The 24,883-nt window shown below is 38.8% G+C and overlaps 1 protein-coding gene across 3 annotated transcripts in view; it reads right to left on the reverse strand.

The window, feature by feature from the left end:
- The window catches only part of LMO7 (LIM domain 7), a 192,941-nt gene that overhangs the window by 70,976 nt on the left and 97,082 nt on the right, over positions 1–24,883 (reverse strand). For 2 of the 3 annotated variants that reach the window (XM_025875264.2, XM_025875265.2), the window contains one exon: positions 22,207–22,313. Coding sequence is in view for 1 of the 3 variants with exons in the window: in XM_073894434.1 (XP_073750535.1) it covers positions 22,207–22,313; positions 22,811–22,894 (191 nt within the window). In the remaining 2 variants the exon portion in view is untranslated. Of the gene's footprint in view, positions 1–22,206; positions 22,314–22,810; positions 22,895–24,883 lie in introns of those variants that run through there. The other variant, XM_073894434.1, reaches the window with a different exon arrangement.

Raw genomic sequence — 24,883 nt, forward strand, 5'->3', positions numbered from 1 at the left:
GGGGGGGAGAGAGAGAGAGAGAGAGAGAGAGAGAGAGAGAGAGAGAGAGAGGCAGACTCCATACTGAGCATGGAGCCCAATGCAGGGCTCAATCCCAGGACCCTGAGATCCTGACCAGAGCTTAAACCAAGAGTCGGACACTTAACCCACTGTGCCACCCAGGTGCCTCCTAAAAAATTATTTTTAATTTAATATTTCATGGTTTATCTTTCTTGCAGTTTGTATAAAGCTACCTCTTTTATTAGAAAGCCAACATCGTGCATTATTTAAAACTTTTCCATTTACATATACCACCTGTGACAGAGTTTCCATTTCCTATTCAGCCTTCCACGTAACACTTGAAATTTCAGAATATTATCAAAGTATCACCAATCATCCTATATAAACCACTGAGAAAGAATGGACATACTTCAAAGGAATAACATAAGTGGCTTTCAAATTCAGATTAATCTAACTTTGCCTTTCAATTAACTTTCAAGGTCAATATACATTCAGTGCAATATCCCTCAGACTACTTGGCATTTATTGCAATCAACTTCAATTTTCCCATTTTATTTGCAAATTGCTTTTTGAAATTTCTGAGACTAAAGAACCTAAGGAGCTCTTTCTTTTCCCCCCTCCCCACCTTCACCACATTTAGCCCAACCCAAATTCAGCTAGCACTTCCCAGACAACTTTTCTCAGATGTGCCCTATTCCCACTAGCATTATCCCAGCTCAGAATGTCAAATTTAGTAAGTTTTTCTCCAATGCATGTATCATCTAATCCACAATCCTGTTCATTCTTCCATGTTTTCTGACCCGGCGAAGGGCTAAGTTTCAGAGCCAGAAAGCTAAGCCCTAATTAACTCAAACAGCTCCTTCTCCTTCAAACTCACTTCCCTACCCACCAAATCCTATCAATTCTAGCTCCTAAACATCTCTTGTCTTCATCTCTTGCTTCTCAGACCTATTTCCTGTCCTCAGTCTTCACACCTCCCCCTCCTCCTTCATGGAGGTCACTGAAGAACCTTCCTAAAACGGAATGCTCTCTCTATGTCCTTCCTTAACATCCTTATTTTTTATGGCTTATTTCCCTTGAGTAAAATCCAAGTGTGGCATTTGCACTCACGCTCTGGCCACTTTTAGTCACCTCATTTCTTGACCTGCTCCAGCACAAACCCAACATTCTCTCCATGAAACATCCTTAGAATTCTCTCCCATCTCTACATGGGAGACAATAGGTTTTCTCTTTCTAGAAGTCTCCTGACTATTCTCCCCTTCTTTTGAGCTACTTATTCTCTCAGATTAAGCTCACATTTCAATTGCCTCTGAAGACTTCCTATATTCTCCTAGAGGCCCCTCCCATGTGATCCCACGTATACCCAATGCAGACTGCTTTTAGAACATTCCACTATACTATCATGTACCGTGGACGTCTCCCCTGCGGTCTCTTTCACTAGACTGTGAATGCCATGAATTCAGAGATAGAATGCAATTCAGCTCTGGTTCAGTATTTAAAACAGACACTTCAGCTTCTCTCTAAAAACCTATCCAAGTACCCAGAATCATTTTTAAGGGGGCATTTGACTATGTCATTTACTCCCTCTCATCCCCATTAAAATAAAGGGCTCCCAGGCTTTAATCTTGAACTTAATTTTAGTTACGTGCCCCATTTCCATCTTTCAGCCATTTCCTGTTGTATCCCAACCTATTCTCTGACTTCAGTCAAGAAAGTCAGGACCTGTTAATTCTCGCTAAAGAGCCAAATATGCCATTCCTTCAGCCTAAATGCCCAGAATCTGTCACATATCTAATTCTTAAATGTCGATTTCCAGTAAAGTCCCACAGGACAATGCCATTACCCGAAAACACCACCACTCTGGAGACCCAATAGCTCATATGGGTATGAACTATTGGGTATATGGAAAATAACTCCATGAATATGAAGCCATATCATTATTCATCCACTTGTGTACGTTACTAATGTTAATATACTTAAGTACTTGTATCACCACCTCCAAAGGAACTCTGAGGACTAATCTTTTTCTTGGTATAAACATTATTCATATAATAGGGGTTTTGTTAAGAATATAACCTGAGCTAAAAATATTCTTAGGATAACAATTTCACATACCCTCTCTCTGGAGTAGTTCTTATTGGTTTATTCCCTACAATAGAAGTTCTCAAACCATGGTCTCCAGACCAGCAGCATCCAATGTACCTTAGAACTTGTTGGAAATAAAAAAAAAAATCTCAAGTCCTACTCCATACCTATGGAATCAGCAACTGGGGCTGGGGTCCAGTAAGGTGGCTTTCTGAGCCCTCCAAGGGATCCCGATGCATGCTAATGATTGAGAGCCACTGCCCTATAAATATAGAAAACTGAAAACAACATCTTTAACTGAAACTACAGCTTCAACTAGTTTAGCAACTTCTCTGAAAAAGGAAGTTAAAATGAAACATAATTCCTCTAGACTCACCCAACTAGAATTTAGAACAAAAACCCGGAGAAACTCAAAATTAAGTGAAAAGCCTGGAACTCCTGCCAATGATTTTCAAGTGTGCACTGAATAAACCTCACATGCTTCACTGTGCTTAGGCATGCTTAAGAGGGCACCATAAAAATGCACTTGACTTGTTGCTGTCACAGCACACTGAGCTGGCTCTCAGGAGGTCTTGGTCCAGGGATCTAAAGGACGGAGAAAGTCATTGAGTTTATTACTTAACACTCCATAAGCACCAACACTCCCAGGGATCCAGAAGAGAACACTTAAGCATAAAAACACGCTTCGGGTCCACAGAACAGAATGTTTCAAGAAGCAAGAAGCACAGAACTGATGTTCTGAAAAGTCAACACCTTCTGGTTTTAAAGGAATACTGCTCAGGAGATTCTAGCAAGTTACTTTTGATGCATCCATCTTGCAATTTCCTCAGAGCATGCACTCCTATTTTACATCTGCAAAGAAGAGTAACTGGTTAAAAAAACACACACATGCAGTCTCAACATATTTTCCTATTGCCCAATCTCTAATTTGTTTAGCCCAGTTAAGGAAGTCTGAATTAAATAATGCTGGAATAATTCATCTGAATGTGGTAAAAGATTAAATGAGCATGAATCCGAGGCCACCTTATTAGAAAATCTTACACAAAAAGTTATAATATCAAAGCAGTTTCTGTCAAAATAGTCGTGAGTAAACAGTGTTATAACGGCATCATATTTAAAACACAAAAACAGAATTCGTTGAAAAGAGGTGCAAAACATGGATATAGGAAAATATATGGTAGCTGCATCAAAAAATTAAATTGCCATTGGTAAACTTCCTTCTTTACATGGTAAAAATGTGAAACAATGTGAACATATTCTGGTCTGCTGATTTCAAGCAGGTAGTTTCCTTTGAAACTTCATTCTAGGGGCACCTGGGTGGCTCAGTCGTTAAGCGTCTGCCTTCGGCTCAGGTCACGATCCCAGGGTCCTGGGATCGAGCCCCGCATCGGGCTCCCTGCTTCGCAGGAAGCCTGCTTCTCCCTCTCCCACTCCCCCTGCTTGTGTTCCGTCTCTCTCTGTCAAATAAATAAATAAAATCTTAAAAAAAAAAAAAGAAAGAAACTTCATGCTAGCTCTTATTCTATTCAGTTCACTAAATCTAAAATAGAGTAATAAATTAAAATGTACATTAAATGCCAATATGAACAGCCAGTCATTGAAACAAATGAGGTTAACACCACGTAAATGAAATACTACCCTTGTTCAAGTCATTTGCTGCTCTGGTTAAGCAGGGAGTGAGGTCCAGTGGAAATAACTACACACAACCCAGGAGGTGGGACTGAAGTCAGAACAGCTGTCTTACCTCACTTGGTGGCCCCTTGGAAAAGCCACCTAACTTCTTCTGAGCTACTTTCTCCTCTGTGGAAGAAGGACATCAAATGAGATTCTCTTTCGTACCTTCCAGCTCTGAAAGTCTGAGTTTTGCCTCTTACAAAGGAATACTCATTAAAAGCATTTCTGAAATTAACAATTCTTACTGCAAATTTAAAATTGATATGAAAGACAACACAGACACTTACTGGTCTGGCTAGAGGGCCCTTCTGGTAAGTCCAAATGAGACAATGAACACTTGTCAACTGTATGACATGACCTAGCATTCCAAACCAATATAAATAGATGTCCTCATATATTTGATTGTAATTGTGGGATAACATGCTCCAGATCTGAAGGCTGACACCTTTGAATATTTATCTCCTTGAAAATCTACCTCAATTTTTAAATCTTATGAAATTAAAAATGCCTTTGAAATCCCAAAGTAACTGATAATAAGTTATCAAAGTCATTCCAGAAAAGCAATCTTTTGACATAAAAATAAGCTTTCAAATGATGTACCCCCAAATTTCTTAAAGTTTCAATAGACCATAAGAAAAAGATCACACACCAGACTGTCAAATTATTTACTTAGGAGTAGAGGAGGAGAAAGAGAATCATGACCAATATATTTAGGAGTGGGGGTTGAATATTTAAAAGTTCAAAAGTATACCTAAAATAGGTCCTTCCTGATTCCATAATTCTCATTTTATGAATGAATTTATTTACAAACAAGGCCCTTAGAAAAGATGATTTACTACTAACTTCTTGGTAAAACAATGCTCTTCCTATTTCTACACTTTAATACAACTGTCACTAGAATTAGGAGGACAAAGTATCTACTTACAAGTAAGTCTTCAAAGAAATAGTAAAAATACTTATTCCTAATAATACACTAGATTAAAACAAGAGAATAATACACTAGATTAAAACAAGAGTAAATTATTAGTGGGCTATTCAACGGTTTTAGGTACTTTACATTTAGGATGCAGAAATGAACATTTTGCTTTCATCTTTTCCTTTCTAAGAACACTGTTGAATATTCAGTTAAAATGAAACCTGTGTTTACAACTGTTGTCACGGCAATCCAAATATCCAAGGGATATCAAGTGATCGTGAGATATTCCTACATCTATAGCCTTCCATCCCTTAAGATTTAGATTTAGTTGGCTTAGAGTTCTTAGTTTACTCTAAATATCAATTTAAAAAACCTTTTTGTATATAAGGGCAAGAGTATTTAGAGTTCCTTCCTCTCCCATTATAGTATGTTGCATAGAGTCTGTAGGAGTATCTCCTGGGTCATACCATTCTCTCCAAGCAAAACCACTCTAGTCCCTCTACTACACCTCTGCTTCCACCACACATGCCAAGGGTCTCCTAGAAGGGTTTCTCCCTCCCCTTTTTCCTCGTACAGACAGATGCCTTAACTTCCCTTTCTCACTTATTCTTCCAAGGATAAAATCAAATTGCTTAGTTCATTTAAGAAATGTATCCTTTCAACCCTTTCTTAAGACTCAGCCACACTATTAACCACAAAGCATTTCTGACCTGCATCTTTGTTAAGAAACTATAGGGAATCAAAGCCTGAGGATTTAAACTGAGGTGAGCATACAAAATTAATAATACTATGAGACTGAATAATATTCCATTGTAGGTATTACACCACATTTTCTTTATCCACTCATCCATCAATAGACATTGGGGATTGTTTCCATATTTTGGCTCTTGTGAATAATGCTGCAATGAACTTGGGAGTATAGTTAGCTCTTTAAGATCCTGATTTCAGTTCTTTGGGATATATACCCAGAAGTGGAAATCCTGCCATGTTCAACAATATGGATGAAACTGGAGGACACTATACTAAGTGAAATAAGCGAGTCACAAAAGGACAAACACTGCATAAGTCCATCTGTATGAGGTATCTAAAAAAGTGAAAGTCATCAAAACAAGATAGTGTAATGGTAGTTGCCACAGAATGGGGGAGGGGGAAATGGTGTATTGCTTTTCAGGGATATTGCTGTACTGCTATACAATTTCGGTTATGTAAGATAAATAAGTTCTGGAGATCTGGTGTAACAACATTGTGCCTATAGTTAACACTGTATTGTGCACTGAAAAATTAGGCAAGAGGGTAGATCTCATGCTAAGTATTCGTACCATAATAAAGAATACTGCCATGAGAAAATCCGCAAATTAAGCCTTATCTAAGAGTCAAAACAGAGCAGCAACTCAGTGGTATTTTCTCTTAGCACCTTGGGTCTATTCCCTCCTCTCACATTTCATGCAAGTGGGTAAGATCCATCTCTAAGTATGCTTTGTGCCCCCAGTGTTCACACTCCTACCTACTCTGTCATTCACCAAGTGTTTTTTAATTCCACCTAGCTCTAGATATACTAGAGTAGTACTTACCATACAAGTAAAAAAACGAAAGAAAAATGTCATGTAGATTGTACAAACCATGGGAGTCCAGAGAACAAAGAGCAGTCCAAGATTTTACCATAAAAAAGTACCAACAGTAATTAATAATTAGATACCTAACAAAGTATTTACTATATGACATCTAAATTCTTTACCCGTGATAACTCATTTAATCCTCACAATGGTCCCTATGCAGCAAGTATAAGTGTTTTCCCCCATTTGACAGGTAAATAAATCAAAGGACAAAGAGGTACGGGAACTGGCCAATGCCCACATAGGCCATATTGGCCAAACTGGGACTGGTAAATATCTGGCTTCTTCTCCTAGTGAAGGAGGGCTTCATGGATGAAGCAAGATAGAGCCTGGACTCCAAGAGTGACTGTCTAGGGGAAGCAAAAGAGAGGAAGCTGGCCTAACTGACAAAGCATGTGTGAAAGGGAAAAAAAAAATGCAGGTGGATAACCAAAAAGTGATCAGAAGGCAGAATGCCTTGAAAGTCTGTGGGTGTGCTTGGCAGTGACATGGGAGACTAGCAGCCACGGTGGGTTCGTAAGTGAATGCACAGTTCAAGTTTACACACAAGATGTGAGGAGAGCAATGGATAATACCAAATCCATAAGCATAATCTATACCATAAGCATCTAATCATCTGATCAGAGCTAGCCAGCAGCTCACCACGTTGGGAGTACAGGTGCTGACGAGGAAAGGACTCATGTATACACACAAATGGACCTCAACTTTTAGAAATTAGCATGCCTTTCTGCTCTTAAAAAAATTTTTTAGGGGCATCTGGGTGGCTCAGTCATTAACTCAGGTCATGATCCCAGGGATCCTGGGATCGAGCCCCGCATCAGGCTCCCTGCTCAGCGGGAAGCCTGCTTCTCCCTCTCCCACTCCCCCTGCTTGTGTTCCCTCTCTCGCTGTGTCTCGCGCTGTCAAATAAAGAAAGAAATAAAATCTTTAAAAAAATTTTGTTTTATTCGAGTTCAGTTGACACAAGATACTACACTAGTTTCAGGCGTACTGCTTTCTGGTTCTAAAAATTATTTATGATACTGTTCAAATAAAACATTAATTCCAGTTTTATTAGTGCTTTTAAATCTATTGCATGTAAAATTTTATCTCAACATATGCTTAAAATAGTGTATCCAAAAGAACCTTCCAGACATGCCCTCTCCTCTGTTTTTCTCATAGTCTTATCACCATCTTACATTATCTTATTCATTATCTGCCCTCTCTATGAGAATATATGCCTAAGAATGGCAAGGCCTTGTCCTTTTCACCATGAAACTGAATGCCCAATACCTCAAACAGTGCTGGGCACATAGTAGGAGTTCAATAAATGTTGAACTCATCCATTCATCCATACATATATTTATTATACACTGAATCAAATACCCTGGTGGCACACATGCCTTAAAATATTTTTGTATTTTTTTCTTTTTCAAACTCGATAGATAGAAGTGGAAGTAGTTTTTGATTATAAAATTGTCGGGGTGAATCGAACATCATTTTGTCAACTTCGTGGGCTTGTTTTCAGTGCTGTTGTTTGGGAGGAGGGTTTCCAAGGAGGGGAAATGGGAAGATCAATACATTTGGTCATATGAATTTAAATGCAATGTGCCTGAAATGGTTCTGCCAGGAGTTGTACGTATTCTTTTTTGGGAACAGTCATATGTGGGAAATACAGAGTTTGGATTTAAAAGAGGAGGGCAGGAAAGAAAAGCAAGCAAACAACAATTTTTGCTCATTGTGTAGGAGAATCCACAGAGTAAATGAGTAGGGTTAGGCACGGCTGACACTAGCCCACACAAACAGTGATATTCACAAATTAAGGACCCCAAGGCCAAGACAGACAGAGACCTTAGATTCTCTAAACCGACTTGAATATCCAGCTGGGCCAGGAGGACAAGCCCATGATGCTTCTCTGGAAGGCGCGACACACCCACTGCCACTTTTTACGAAGCAAAGTAATTCCCAGGATAAGGAATCAGGCCTCACATTTCCAGAAGGTGCTACAGAAAACAAAGTTGAACTTTAACAAAATGAGGAAATTTTTATTTGAGTTTAAACGAAGGAAAGAATGGTTCAAGCTACAGCTATCCAGAGCCTACGGAGCACAGGCAGAAAGTGAGGTAATATAATAGGTCAATGGAACAGGGGAGTCAGAAGCAGATGCGCTTACACAGATGATTGTTGGGGCGGCGTGGGCAGGGCAGAGAAGAAAAGGAAGAGGGGTCCTTAGCCAGCTACACTTCCTCTCCACCTTCACTTCCTCAGAGCTGGGCTATTCCCCTACAAACGCCTGTTTGCTCTTCACAGAGGACTCTCAAATCCACACAGCCAGCCACAAGTTCTGAACATCACCCTGACGACTCCACTTCCGTGTGTGGATGCTCTACGGTCCTGTCCAATGCAATGTGTTGAAACTTCACTTCCATCTTCCATCCCTGTTTCTGCTAGTGGTTGCACAAGCTCAAAAGCAGATTCTTCCAGCTCCTTCATACTAATCAACCCCCATCTTGTCTTACTTGAAACATCTTCGGCATTTCAAATTTACATTTTCACGGCTTTCCGCAGTGGTCATCCTTACCCAAACCATCCAACGATTTCCAAACCCCTCTCCAAGCCTCCAGCCTAGTGCTCAATCTACTTCATGCACTATTTCATTACCCCTTCTCAATCTCTGCTTTTAACATTGGAACCTTCTGGGGCGCCTGGGTGGCTCAGGCAGTTAAGTGGCTGCCTTCGGCTCAGGTCATGAACCCGGGGTCCTGGGATTGAGCCCCGCATCGGGCTCCCTGCTCAGCTGGGAGCCTGCTTCTCCCTCACCCTCTGCCTAGGCTCCCCCTGCTTGTGCTTTCTCTCTGTCAAATAAATTTAAAAAATCTTAAAAAAAAATTGGAACCTTATGCTCAAAAGCTCTTGGAAATAATCCCATTACCTAGGAGATAACACTTAAACTCTCTAGCCAGGATCCTCAAGATACCACTCAAACTGGGCCCAACTCATCCTTCATCCTGCCTCCAAGCTGCTGGCCTGGAAATGCATTCCTTGTGCTTCCCACTCTCCGCTTCCCCAAAACTGAGGGCCTCAGAAGTGGAGATCTTGTTTAACTTTACTCATTGTTTTACATCCCAAACGCTCTGAAAAATGTTTGATTCGAACTCTGTACCAATGTGCCAATCTCCTTGCATCCCTCCCACCTCTCACTCAAATCCCGTTCATCTTTTCAATCCACACTCAAGCCTTACATCTCCCCCAGCACCTCTGTGAAACCTTCACTCCAGTGTGTGACCACCAGCTTTTGATGCTGAAATCCTTGTCAAAGCGTGGTCCTCATTGTCATGACCTGACAGCTTGCTACAGATACAGAATCCCAGCCTTGCCTGGACCTAATGAACCAGAATCTGCATTTGAACCAGATCCTAAGGTGTTTTATACACACACCGAATTTTGAGAAACACTTATTGACAGCACTCTACCTCTAAAAAAGTCTGGGTAATTTCTTACCCACAGGATCTAAAAATTATAAATTCTTCCGTATCTCCAAAACTTCCTCCCTACCCAACCAACTTCATGGAGGTCATATCTGACAAATACATATGAACACATTAAAAAAAAAAAGTACTTTATTCAATCTTTATATCTTTCATTAGGGCATACTTTAGAGGCAGAATGTTATCATGGAAAGTACACTGGGTTAGGAGTCCTAATGAGGGTTCCCACTTGAACTAAGCATGTGACCTTCAGCAAGCCACTGAACTTCTCAGTTTCCATATCTGTAAAATCAGGCAACCGCCCTATCTTACAAAGTGGTTATTAGATTACACAAGGCATTGACTAAAACATTCAAATGTTATTTTCTTTCTACTCTCCTCCACCTCCTCTCTCATAAACAGTACTTTTCCTCTTTACATATTACTAGTCTTAAAAATCAAGTGTTTCTATTATTGCATCAGACCCATTCCACCAGTTACTTAAAAGGAAATTGTTCCTTATATTCTTCTCCTATGTCCATATCTTGGGCTCCTATGACTTTCATCCGTGTTTGGCAGTCTAAAACATCACATTCACAAAGGAGGAGCTTAATAAACATTCCTTCCTACTAATGAAAGGCAATTACTCCTGCTGCTTTATGTTTAAGAACCAGCAAGAAATAACTTCTAATGACTTTGTAGGAAAAGGAGTGATTACTCCATTTATCTTAAGTCTTGGTAAAGGAATTTTTAAAGTGTTTCTGTGCTTGAGTCATTTCTTGGACTTTGCTTTTCTGAGTCACTATCTGATCCCCTACTCTTCTCTGCAATGAGAGAGGGGTTTCATCTTACTGGAATTAGACTGTGCTATTTATTGTTACACTTGATGCTCTGTGCTCACCACCTGTTTCTAACCCTCCAATGGCTACACCGATAGCAGGACTTTGGGCAATGTACTGAAGTAAACTTTCTTTAATCCATTATACTAGGTAACAGGACTATAATTCATCTTTTTTGCTTATAATTTGGACTTTCAAACAAGACTTCAAATTATTTATAATTACGGCTTTTGTTATGAGATTTAATATACAATGACCTAAGCCATAATAAAAATATCCCATCTTATATATAATTTTTTCCATCTTATATATTTTTAATAAGCACTGATTCCTAGCTAAGAATGTTTGGGGGAGGGAGTCAGAATTTAGTTTGGTTTTCACAAGTAAAATAGAGCATCAAAAATTGGTAAGAAATTATTCTAAATAAATTATTTACCCGTTCTATTTTAAAAGATACTTTCCATGCCAGTGCTACTAAGGTCAAAGTGTGGCAGCATGAGCCTGAGCAATTTAGATTAGTAGGGTTTTACAACCCATGGCTTTAACAGGAACGTTCCATTATAATGGCAAATACAACTGAATGTTCATAAATGTCTGTGTGAAAGTCATAAAACTTAAAAACTTATGTGTACATATCAGTAAAATCCAAAGACTCCATTGTTTTTCAACTAACCAGTGTTAAGACCATACACATAGCATATTTCTTCTATTCTAAGTCACGCAGGTGGTTTATTTAACACTCTTAAAATTAGGAGAGCTTATTAGTGATCTGAAATTTGATGGTATATTGTACTGTTAGATCCATTTGAAGTTACATGGCTCACAAACTAGTAAAAAAATTTTAAATCATAATACAAAGATACTTGCCATGTATCAAATGAGGGAATACCAATCACATACACAAATCCACTTTGGATCTAGCTGGTCTGGTTAAAAAACAACTCAAGACAATTTCAGTCATATAGCACTAGAAATAATAGCAGCAATTTTTTTTAAGGTTGTTTAAGTCTATTTTGACAATATAGAGGAAGGAGTCCAAGCTAAGTAGGCTAAGACACCCCTGAATTTAAATTCTAGCTCTGTTATTTGTCCAAGGTCATACAGCGAAACAAGTTACTCTTCTGACTCATTTCACTTCACCCACTGGAAACAAAACAGAAGCAAAATGGTAATACGTGGCTGGGCTGTTACTGGGTTCAAGATAATTAATGTAATAGCAGTGCCTGAGCACTCTTATCTGGTTTGTCTAAACCTAATTGAATATTTGAGATACTCTGGACACTTTAGCGCTGTGATTTCCTTACCTACTTCATCCCTCCGAACCCAACGTTCCCTGAGAGTCACCAACTATAAATCATGCCAGTGCTCCTTGAGACACAAAAGCAAACACTAAGACTTCACAATGCATTTCATCTTCTTCACTTTGGGTCTTAAGATTGAGGTAGAAAAGGAGGAGGACTTCTTTTACCTGTACCCACCCAGGATTCAGGATCTGTACACGGTGAACATTAAGTATCTGATGGATGTGGTTGACAAGCCACAAGATAGAAGGTCTACAGGTGAAAGGACTCAGTACCCCCAGGCTAGGACTCAACCACCCACCCTCATCAGCCCGTCAGGTCCGTTCCAACGGCCCAAGGCTTACCTCCGTGGAAGTCACAGTCTTTTAATAGAGGACTTTTTTTCCTGCCTCTTTCTAGCAAGTGGAATTAAATGGAGAATGGGAAGTATGAGAAAAGATACACAGTTCAATTTCTTAATAGTCTGGGATCAGCATCCTCTGGACACCCATATGTAGTTGTCATACTATTGATTTTTCTCCTCTAAGACAGGGACCAACACCCTTTGTATAACGAATTCATCACCAAAATAAACAAAGATCTGGAGACCCTCAGGATCTGATGCTTCACTCTTTTAAGCCTTACACAAATTTTCACATATGTTCTTATTTAGTGTGTATGCACTCCTGCACATTCTATAGTTGAATACACACTATTATGTACAAAATAGAGCATGAGATAATTATCTAGTAGACATTTTTTCTTCTCGATATTAAGCCAAAAGTAGTCTAGTAACATGTCAGCCAAATTGTTTACCCAGATACACTGATTCTTTTGAAGAGTATTTCCGTGTCTCAGTCAACTAAAAAAGTACAGAACAAAAGCATTTTCAAAAAAATCCACCAGCCAATATTATCGTAATATAATGAAAGAGTAAAATGTAGTAACAGTGATACTTGATATTTATTTAAAGATTTCTCCCCCAAATTGCTCAAAGCACACAGAGAAAATCCTTGTTAAATTGATAATCAAGTAGCTAATGTAGTTAATTCATAGCAGCTGCCTCCTCCAGGCCACCAAGATCCTCTACTTTTCCCCCTTTTCAGCTTAAGACAAACTGGTTTACCTGAAGTGTGTTTCAAGCACATTTTTAAAATGGAATTTTAGTACACTGTCATTTACATTCAAGGTGCGCTACTTAAATTTATATGGCAAGTATACTTTGTTTCCCTGAAATTAAAGGCTTTTCAGTAACCCTTTTTGAAGCATGTTTTCTTAGGTTTACTGGGCATATTTGGTCAGTGGTATCTGAAGCAATGGTACTAAACTCTTAAGAAAAAGTTAGAACACATCACCCTGTGTCACAGTTCAGTTGGGATGGTCACTTCAGTAGGGATACTCAAAAAAGGTATGTCTAAGTTCACCAGCAGCCACTCTCACTGGGCAAGGCTGCTCAACATGACAAATTATACCTGGGCAATTATCCCTAAAACATTTCTACTCCATTAACCTACACTCTTAAAAATAACCAATACATGGGCAATATGTTACTTAACACCCAATCGATTTAACATTTTTGATAGGAAGGCTCTTTGTAAAACTTAAAAAAAAATCAAGTTATGTTATGTTCAAAGAGTATTAACATATAAGTGTGCTTCCTAGTTTCTTGACTTTTCCCCCCTTGGGTATATCTGGAAGCAAGCAGCAAGATTTTTGACCTCCCAAATAGTGCCTATTGCTATTTATGATTTTCTTTATAGTGTCCAGGGTAAAAACCACAAATATTCTAGATAATATAATCAAGATTTTATGCTGTTAGTATAGTAGCCTTTTGATGGACAAAACAGATGGGAGATGCCCAAAAGAAGCAGCTAAGTTTTCTGTCTGGTGGAAAACATGGCTGGAGTGTGCTTTGGAGTTCCCTAAAGTTTATGAACACCTTTCAAAAAAAATTCATAAGCTCTACAAAAGCTTTTCAGAGAACAGTATCTGATCTTGCCTATCCAAAGGATAACTTCCTCTCCTCATGGCCAAAAGGGCACACTTTTCATGGAAATGAAGGGGAAAAAAATGGGATGATAAAAGGAAAAAATAAAGTTTTAGATTTGGATTTGTGTATAGACTGATTCTGATTTTATGTGTTTTTGTTTTTAAAATATGGAAACTTTTTAAAAAGATGCAAATCAAACTAACATTTACAATTCAAAAAATATACACAAAGTTGAGTTCTCATAAAAGGTAACAGAATTGTTTTGGGTCCCAAGGTGCCTGGGTGACTGAGTCGGTTAAGTGTCTGACTCCTGATTTCAGCTCAGGTCATAATCTCAGGGTCATGAGACTGCACCCCACAAGGGGCATGGAGTCTGTTTAAGATTCTCTCTCTCTCCCTCCCCCCTCATGGCCCATGCCAACTCACTCATGCTCTCTCTCTCTCTCTCTAAGAAAAAAAAAAAAAAAAGAATTGTTTTTTTTGTCCCACATATACAGGAGCGAGAGCAAATAACTTAGCTATCTGTTCTCTGGTTTCCAGCTTTGCTAGTCTAACAAAATAAGTTGTAAAAAGTTGACTACATATAAATGTCAGAAAAACATACCTGTTTTAATATCTGCTCCCAATCAAAAGAAGGGATTAAGTCTAAAAAGGCCTAAATTCTTATTAAAAAATAAAGCCTATAGCTAATTGTCACAATTTAGGGATCCAGGAGCCAGATTTTTTTCCTTCATGTTCTTCTGCCGGGGACATGTATCTTCATAGGGTCAAGAAGGGACAGCCAAATTATGAAAATGATCACAATTATAATTCAACACCATTTATTGAGCACTACTGTGCTCACACCTTACACACCTGACTTTGTAATCATTACATCTTTGTGAGGTAGGGGTATTCCCCAAATGGGGTTACTTGCTAAGGTCCAAGAAAGCAGCAGTGATATCCGTCTTGTTCACGGAGAAGCAGTTATCACAGGGAGGAAAAATAACCTAAGGTCATTCAGCTACCCAGTGACTGAATGGGATGGGATTAAACCCATGTCAAGGGACACCTAAAGCCCTACTCTCATCCTAGATGCTTATCTGTTCATGACAACTGATGCACAGTGACTGAACTTTTTGTTCCATCCTGGGGGGAAGTGATAGGAACACAGCCTAAAGGGTAGTAGAAATAGTTCAAATGAAATGTTAAAAAATTTTCAAGTTTCTCTGTGCTCATATTCTTCAAATGGTTATCATGCCATAGTCAAAGTTATCATATCAAAGTCAAAGGTAATTTGTGACTTTTTTCTTACTGACTTTGGCGTTTAATGCTAGGCAAAGGTAAGAGGTACCAAGGCAGGTAGCTTGACTTTGGAAGGAATGAGTCTTACTATAAACTTGTTGGCAACATTTCTTGAAGCATTCCTTCTAAGAAGCTACCTACAATATTGGTCCCTGCTTTTAAAAAATTTTATTTCTTGCCCTTGAACTTCTATAAACTATTCCAACTACCTATACAGCCAACATATTTTTCCACCCAAAAGTCTTAAGCATATATTTAAATTTATTTCACAAAATGAAGTGACTTGTGATCATGATATGAAAACATTAAAATTTTTCTAAAACTTCCCATAAGCAAGCTCAGAACATCCTTCAAATGTCCACTAAACATTAGTGATTATCATTTGTACATTAGCATAGATATTAAGACTTCCACCAACTACTTTGAAAGGCACAAGGTCCGAAGTTTCCATTTTAGTGTACTACACACTGAGGTAAACGTACATGTCTCTTTTCAATTGTCTCAATTTTAGATTATGTTGTAATATGCTACATAATATTCTGGAATGATACATAAAAGGCAATTAAAACCAAGAGATCAACGGCTGCTTTGCCAGATCTGCCTTGCAATTTTGAAAGAGGGGAAAACTTGACAAAGGAAAAAAAAAAGTTTCCATCTTCAAAACCTGGCTTTAGGGGCGCCTGGGTGGCTCAGTCGTTAACCGTCTGCCTTCGGCTCAGGTCATGATCCCAGGGTCCTGGGATAGAGCCCCGCATCGGGCTCCCTGCTCTGCGCGAAGCCTGCTTCTCCCTCTCCCACTCCCCCTGCTTATGTTCCCTCTCTCGCTGTCTGTCTGTCAAATAAATAAATAAAATCTTAAAAAAAAAAAAAAAAAACCTGGCTTTAGAATGTCCAGGAAGTCAAAATAATTAGGGGTATTAAGGAGGGCACATGTTGGGATGAGCACTGGGTGTTATATGCAACTCATGAATCATTGAACACTACAACAAAAACTTATCATGTACCATATGCTGGCTAACAACATCATAAAAAAAATTAAAAACTTAAATAAACAAAATACAATCTTCAAATAAACACTTAACACTTCAGGTGTCAGGAACTAAGGAAATAAGGGGATAATGTACTTGTCCCTGTCCTCAAATAGTCTCAAGTCCAGGGAAAATTTAGATATAAATGAAAACAAAAGTGCTTTCAAAGCCCAGATGGGAAATCAATGTCACCTCCCATTCGAAGTGTTTTCCTAATTAAAAAGTTGAAAGGATTGTTCATCTCTGTATACTCAGAGAAGCCTGTGCATTTATCTCAAAACAATGTACTCTGTGAACTTATGGGGACAATTCCTTAATTATAATGGGAGCCCCACTAAGGGCAGGCTCCATGGTATTCTGACTGGTAAGAGTGGTTTCTGGGCATCTCATTTTTAGGTGCTATAGAGAAAATGCCCAATCAGTGCTCATTATGTGACAAACAAGCAAATGACTTCTGACACCAAAATTTCCCCTTACTGAACTAAGTGCCATTTTCTCCTCTGTAGCTCCCAAAACACATGGAAGCACACACACCTCACACGTATACCCTCACACAAATGATCAGGTAAATCATACCAGAATATAGCAAGAAACTCAGAGCAAAGCAATGCTTAACACCTCTAGTTACTGGTGAAGCTCTCAGTTTCAAAAGTGACTGACGGGGCTACCAATATTATAGTGTATGCAACGTTAAAATTTGATTAATTCAACATATGCAGCCCTACAGGTCATAATTTGAAAGACAGGAGAATCTCTTCAACAACAATCTGTCTCTTTAACCCTTGAAGGACCTTGTTATAAAACAAATGCTAGCTGGTCAAGGGAAGCAAATTCTATTATTCTCTCATGAACAAATTCATGTCAACTGCTAAGCAGATGAGCTGCCCAGTGAGACTCTGCAGCAACAAACATAGATCAGGTTACTTTCGAATATAAAGACCCTGGGCCAGAAAAACCCACATCATCAAGCCTCACCCAGCAAGCCGAGACACAATCAGGCCCCACGGCTTTGGGGATTTAAAGGAGTGAAGACCTGAGGATGGAGAGTTGGCATTCAGAAACTTATTTAACTATCCGAGAAGTTAGTTAAGAACTAGAAATAGAAACTGATACTACCTAAATCTTCAGTTATTTTATAGCTTTGTCCCAGTATGGGTCACACCCTTTTATTCCACAACCTTTCTCTGCAACTAAGCAGACTCTTCGATAATCTAACCCTGCAATTAAAGAACATTTGAAAACACATCCATACATTTTTGCTTCTGGCCTTAAGCAGAGTCTTCACAACCGGAAAGAATTAATGCCCCCTTTCAGTCACTACCTAACACCTGAGAATCACTGAATGGGGTAGAGATGCGTGCAGTGCAAACTTCCTTTCTGTTTCATTCCCTTCTAATAGCTAGGTAGGAAGAGAACATTTTTAAAAGGGTAACATGAATTGACAGGTGGAAGTCACCATGCTCAAGTTACTGATCCAAGTTTGGATGTCATTATTAAAAAAAAAACAAAAAAAAAAACAGATTAAGATTTGAAGGGCATGAAAAAAAAACTAAAAGCAGGTTTAAGTCAGAAAATTATGAAAATTTCTTCAGAGTAGGTATATTTTTACTTACATGAATTATAATCTTAAATAAATACTCACATACACATTCATATCCCAAGCTCAATTTGGCAGGCTGTTCGAGTGCCATCTGGGAACCAGATTTCTGAGAAATGACTTTATAGTATTGCCGCAAAATCAAGCATCCTTTTGAAGCTCTAGAGAACAGTTAAATCCTTAAAATATCGTTTTGAGCCTCCTTTATTTTCATGACAGAAATATGTTAACACTAATTGTTTCCAACTACTGTTCCTTTGTCAAATAGTATGTGTAAAAAAAAATCAATTTCTGTACCCTCCCTTTGACAGACATCTTTTAAAAACTGAAAATCACCATTTACACCTAAAATATTAATAGCCTAGATGGAAGAGTGGGTCTGTACTAGAAAATAATTTTTCTTTGCATAAATGCAATAGCGTGCTCAAAAGCATGGCCATCCTGTAATTGTATTATGAACAGAATGCATCTAAGGAAGTGCTAAAAACTGGATTGGAATGATAAGGGGGTAGAAAGAAGAAACATGTTTACAATCTGTTCAAATTCTCAGCTTAAAAATTTCAATATGTAATTCGTTAGGGCAATGGTTTAAATACGGGACTTTGTTTCGGAGCCAAGTTGCTAAAAATATAAAATTAAAACCTTTAATATTCAACTCTGCCTTTCTGCCAACTTTGATGCCTCTAATACAGGACAACCTCCAGACCACTCTGTTGAGCTGCTTTCTACGACAAGCAATTGCTTGGTGCCACTGAATGACCAGATGCCACCCCAAAGAGCATGACATTTGCTATTGGAGCTCTCCAGGGCGCTGTGGCGTGATGCTGGGGTGAGGGTGCTTACTCTGCCACAGGCCTTCTATAGAAAGTGTGCAAAGACAGCTCCGTAGGAGTCACACCACCTCTTCTCTGTGGATCGTGTTTCTGAGTTCAATATGGGATATTTAGGAAATGGTTAATAATAATGATACCATTATTCATTGGTACAGGAGCTAAATTTCATGGCCTCGGTAAACATCTCACCTAGGGTAACTTCAACCTCAATCTACTGTAATTCATGAAGGCAAACTCACGAACTTGCTTTTCCTGTTGGGGAAAAGAAAGTGTCGAGATGAACCCTACTCATTCAAGTCAGGAATGTCAAAATTAAAAGTATTAACTGATATTTGAGTATATGCAGTCCTAAAATAAATGAGTAATTCAAACACACTTGGAAAAGTTCAAACTACTTCTTACAAGAAGTAATTGTTAGAAAATTTAGATCACGGGGTGCCTGGGTGGCTTAGTCATCAAGCGTCTGCCTCCGGCTCAGGTCGTGGTTCCAGGGTCCTGGGATCGAGCCCCACATCGGGCTCCCTGCTCTTTGGGAAGCCTGCTTCTCCCTCTCCCACTCCCCCTGCTTGTGTTCCCTCTTTCACTGTATCTCTCTCTCTGTCAAATAAATAAATAAAATCTTTAAAAAAAAAAAGAAAATTTAGATCACGTATTAATATGTATAATTATAGAAATATAGAGTACCCTAGTTCTGTTTGGCCAGTGGAAAAGTTTTTATTGCAAATCTGTAGTTGCTGGAAAATAAGTTTTTGTAGTTAGGGTCTGGATTTTTGAAATTATTGACTAGCAACATCTCTCTAAATTGGTTGCCTCTGCTCCCCCCCCTCATTGCTACCCCACACAACTCTCCTGGCTCCGAGCGCCATCCATGTTTTTTTGGGGGCGGGGGAGAGGGGTTGGGTTTTTTTGTTTTTTTTTTTTTAATCACTGCTGCCCTCTAACAAGAAATACCTCATGTTTGCCAGCATGGAGGTTTATCAACTGTCCTCTCCTATTTGGTTTCAGCGTGTCATACAAACACGCATGTTAGATCACACTCATCTATGAACCTCATGCAGTCTTAGCAGATGAGCTCTGAGAGAGCATTTAAAATAATCGAGTACTTTGCCCCATTTTTGCTAGTTTTAATGTATACAGATGAGCAAAATAATGTCAAGTCTACTTGACACATTACTGCACATTCAAGTGATAATGAGATTTCCTTTTTAAATGGGCAAACATACTACCATGGAAATACATAAATGATTATAGTAATATGGGTAAAAAGTTACATTTTAGCAGAATGTAAAGTCAGTCAGTAGCCTTCATTTCCACATGATTAGCTTGCTGGCAGAGTGGAAATAAGGAATTTTAAGGCTAAGTCAGGGTTTCTCAACCTCAACACTACCGATATTTGGGGCTGGAAAATCCTTTGTTATGGCGACTATGCTGTCCATTAAAGGGTATTTAGCAGCATTCCTGACCCACGAGATGCCAGTGGCACTCCCAGCCCAACTATATCGACAAAACTATCTCTCGACCCTGCCAAACGTCCACTGGGGGAACAAAACTGCTCCCAGTTGAAAACCACTAGTCTAACCAACACCAAGTCCTTTAATCTACAATAATGATAGGAGGGGATCTGACCTACAGAAGTCTCCGCATTATATAAGAAAACTAAAAACTAAGAAAAACGTGGATATTTAGTAACCAATAATTTGCTTTCCCATAAACTTGCTTCCTTTTATAAAATTGCAATCTCAGGGCAGAAGAGCCATAGCCAACATTTTTAAATAAGCCATTTGTCAATTTGCTCAGGTCTCATAACTGGGAGGCTCCTGGGCTTCCACTGTGGCAGGCCCAAGGTCAAGCCCTGGGCTCTTTGGTCCAACAAGATGGAATTATCGGGGGAAATGTTCCTAAGCAGAGTCCAGGCTCTCAGGCTTTCCTGTTAGTACTACCTAGGCACACCTTTATGAACTTGTGGTTTCCACTGAAACAAGTTGTTCTGCTTACTTCCTACTACAGCTCTAACGACGTGACCTCCCAGTTTCAGTTTGTCAGTGATTTAATTTCCCTCGAGACTGAACCCAGGTACTGATTTTTTTCCTAAACACTTTAGAACCAACATCTCACGAAGCAGATTCCAGGCAAGTTTTGCTAGGAGCATTCTTGGAATTGGAAGCCAACAAACATGTTTTGCCTAATCAGTAGCCTACTCAAACATCTGCTACAGAGTTTCAAAACAGTATGATTGGGGAGGGCTGTTTTCCTTAAGTTGTCCCTGTTTGTTGAGAATAAAGCACTTTCTAAGTGAAAACTTTTTTTGCCCATCAGATAAGTCTCAGAGAAGGCTGATCAGGAAAAATAAAACAAAGTCATCCATGCAGTTATTTTTCATGGATATCAAGCATGACCTCAAAACACCGCAGAAGTAAACATGCCATTTTGGTGATGAAATTTAGGAACAAGCTATCTTCCAATTAATCAGAAATGCAGACAGACCCATTCCTGCTATGTACTTACCAAGGCTGTGTAGTTTAGAAATGCTAATTCAACAGAACTGGAAGCATATAAGTCCAAAATGGCTTGTTCGTTTAAAAATACGTAGTGTTATGCTTTGAAAAGATGAATTCTATCTCAACTTTTAGCTTGATACTTATACACAGGGTTATTTTTCTTTAAGAAAAATTATTGGCCATTTTTAAGATTTTACCATCAATTCTTAAATAGCTTTAAAGCTATTACAACAGGATATCAACCATATAAACTAAATCTTTGTCTAAAATGGTAGAAACTAATCTTTCCATTTCTATTATTTCTACAGCTAGAATAAGGTATTTATATTCTCCTTTTAAAAAATGTTAATTAGCTTTAAGGGCCATGATAAAGAGTCATTTCTACAAAATTAAATCATTTTCCTACCACGATTATCTGGTAACACGAGTTTATTCTGATTCACTGAAAGCAAATTAGATTTATAGGGGGGAAAACAATCCCATAGGAGCTTAAAACCAGATTTCCTGAAACCATACACTCCTACATGACACCATTTTCCATCTAAAACACAACAGAGACACCTGCACACATTTTCACCCCACTTTCACTTTCTCATCCATACTATTAAAATAGTGAAAAACAGTTCATTTTTAGAAATCATCCACAATTGACAAGGTCATTAGCATTCCATGTTGGTGCCAGGCATCGCTGCCTTCCAAATTACAAAAGAAAGTCTCTTTAACCACTGTCTCAGTCTCATTTTTGTAGTCTTAATTCCAAATATATAAAGATCATGTTAAAATCATTCTTTTTACTCTGTAAACTATAATATAACCTCTAAAGTCACTCTATAACGTGCACCCTCACCATTAGCAACCAAACACTACCATGTTGGACAAGCATTAAACTATAAACTACCATTTTAGTTTTATAGAGAGTTAAAATAACAACATGCCATGGTCTCAATCACAGACAGCTTCACATTCATAGTCCCTAAGCTATTTTTTAAATAATCAGTTTTGGAATGAGAACAGAGGAAGACAGAGGAACGATTTTTCAGTAATCATAAAATCTCAGAAATTCTTTGCACTTCGGCCACAAGCCCTAAGCTGAAAAAACAGATAACAAACCACTGAAACTTACCTGACAGTGACTCGGTTTGATAAATCCTGTAGATCCCCAGGATGGAAAAGCTGGGCTTCTTTCAATCCAATCTGTTCACAAGCTTTCAAAAAAACGTTTATATTATCCTGTGAAAAGAAGTGGAAAGTGATTGCTTAGCCGAGCTCTCTCTCAAACAAAGGGTACAGATTTTTATGATAGAACTTCTAGGCTTCAAAGTCCAATTACAGCCAGCAAAAAAGAAGGCAGCAAGACTGATGCATACATTTTTTTTTTAATTACATGGGCATGTAAAGCCTTTCAGTCTTGCAGAGCATAAACAGTAGTGCTAGCTTATGCCTGGGCATACGCTGTTCTGTGATCTTTGTGACCGGCACGTTAAACATTACCTGTTACAGGACAAGTGCCTAGCCACTGAGCAGTAATCTACACTTTGATGTCAGCTCTGCTCTGCAAACAAACGCCCTCTTCTCAGCTTTGCACGACAAGCCTCACCTCTCCTCTTTAAAAATAACTCCAGCTACTGACATTCACCCACCCAGAAACTGTTGGCAGGGAAGAAATAAGAGGAGGAACATTCTGTTTCTATGATTACAAATTGCAGAACGACTGTGGAATACCACACCTGGAATCTGGGTTCGGTTGCTGAGCTGGCTCTTGACAGACAGGGAAACCATACTATAGGACCCAGGAGAAGCCTAATGTTCATTGGCCAGATCACATAGTTTAGGTGTGGTACATTATTCACACCCTGCACCTGCTTCAGGAACTGCCTCCAACAAAATGAAAATCTAGGTTGTCCTCCTAGCTAATTTCAAAAACCAAAATCCTCCTTTCACAAACCAATGCTTTTCATTCCTGTCAACTGCTGCCCAAACACTGGCTACTACAGACGCACATTTGGTGAGCAGAATCAGCTGGAGCTTCCCTCTTCTCTTTTAGGAGGTTGAGCTTGTGAAGATCGCATGGGGACTCTACCGTCTCTTTATTAGGACTCTCGGGGAAGAGAATGGCCTGCTAGCATGCCAACACACATTCAAGCACTTGTACACACTGGCACCACCACATCTGTAGCGAGAGAGGGCCTCCCTGAAAACTCACCTCCTTAACGGCTGGCTGTGAGGAACCAGAAGACAGCGTGCCCCTTGGAGAAATACAATTACTCTTGTCCCATATGGAGAAGCTCATCCCCATGAGAAAAGGCAGGGTGGCCCAGCAAAGTGGGAGGGAATGATAGAGAAGCCAGGATGAAGAGGCTAAATTCAACAGCATGGATTCTTGGAGAGTGAGGGGGTTTAGGGAAAGGGTAAGCAAATGTATGGCAAGAGAAAAGCTATACTGACTATTAGGGACTAAGGGACATTCAAAACAAAGTATTCGTAGAGAAGAGAGGTTATTTTAGTGTACTATCAGTAGAAAGCAGTGTGAACTACACAACTGAAAGTTGAAATCCATGCTTATTTTTTTTTTCTCCCAAGATTTTATTTAAATTCAAGTTTATTAACATATAGTGTAGTATTGGTTTCAGGAGTAGAATTTAGGGATTCATCACTTACATACAACACCCAGTGCTCATCCCAACAAGTGCCCTCCTCAATGCCCATCACCCATTTAGCCCAGCCTCCCCAACACCTCTCCTCCAGCAACCCTTTGTTTGTTCTCTGTAGTTGAGAGTCTCTTATGGTTTGCCTCCCTCTCTGTTTTTCTCTTATTTTTCTTTCTCTTCCCATATGTTCATCTGTTTTGTTTCCTAAATTCCACATATGAGTGAAATAATATGGTATTTGTCTTCCTCTGACTCATTTGGCTTAGCATAATACACTCTAGTTCCATCCTTGTCACTGCAAATGGCAAGATTTCATTCTTTTTGATGGCTGAGTAATATTCCATTGTGTATGTATGCCGTATCTTCTTTATCCATTCATCAGTTGATGGACATAATTTGGCTACTGTGCAATCCATGATCATTTTAAATAAGAGTCTGAAGATTAAAAGAATTTATAAGTCAAAAGTTGAACAACTCAATGGAAGGTGTTTGATCTGACTTAGTGGAAAAAGGGGGGAATAATATGTTGGCAAAATTCCAGAAAGAGCAAAAGTGATCATTTTGTTAAGCTCACATAATTTTTAAAACCTATACTATCTCATCACTCAATTATTCAAATTAATGGTTCTAAAACTGGCCTTCAGAGAAGTAGACAAGAACAAATGGCTTGGTGTCCTAGTACCCCAAATCCTACAGGAAGAAAAGCACATTTCTAAAGAGGAAGAAAAACCATTAGAAATAGTCCCACAAAAAGAAAGGGGGGAGGGAGAAGGAGAAAAGAAAAAAAAAAGAAGTCTTCCCACAAATTCATTGTGGTTCTGAATGTTTAAAATGTTATAAAATATTATGACAAAGTTAAACTGAAAGTAAACCTATTGAATGGACAGCCAAAATATTTCTTCATGTGTTTTTTAAAAACATAATAGCATTCATCTGGTTGACAAATATGTACCTACTGATGAGAATAAATAAAGCCACATATGCCTCAAAACCCATCCACCTAATTTAGAAAGAAACCACTTCAAATCTAGAGTGATTATAGTTCGAGACAATAAAAATAGATTATGATTAAATTCTAGTTTTAAATAAAGCCATTACATTAAAAAGCAGTTTCTTTTAAAGAGTTCGATGATGCTCAAGACAAACTTTACA

The sequence above is a fragment of the Callorhinus ursinus genome, unplaced genomic scaffold (genome assembly GCF_003265705.2).
Source record: "Callorhinus ursinus isolate GAN/ISIS: 27379988/994484 unplaced genomic scaffold, GSC_fseal_2.0 scaffold7, whole genome shotgun sequence".
Taxonomy (NCBI): Eukaryota; Metazoa; Chordata; class Mammalia; order Carnivora; family Otariidae; genus Callorhinus; species Callorhinus ursinus.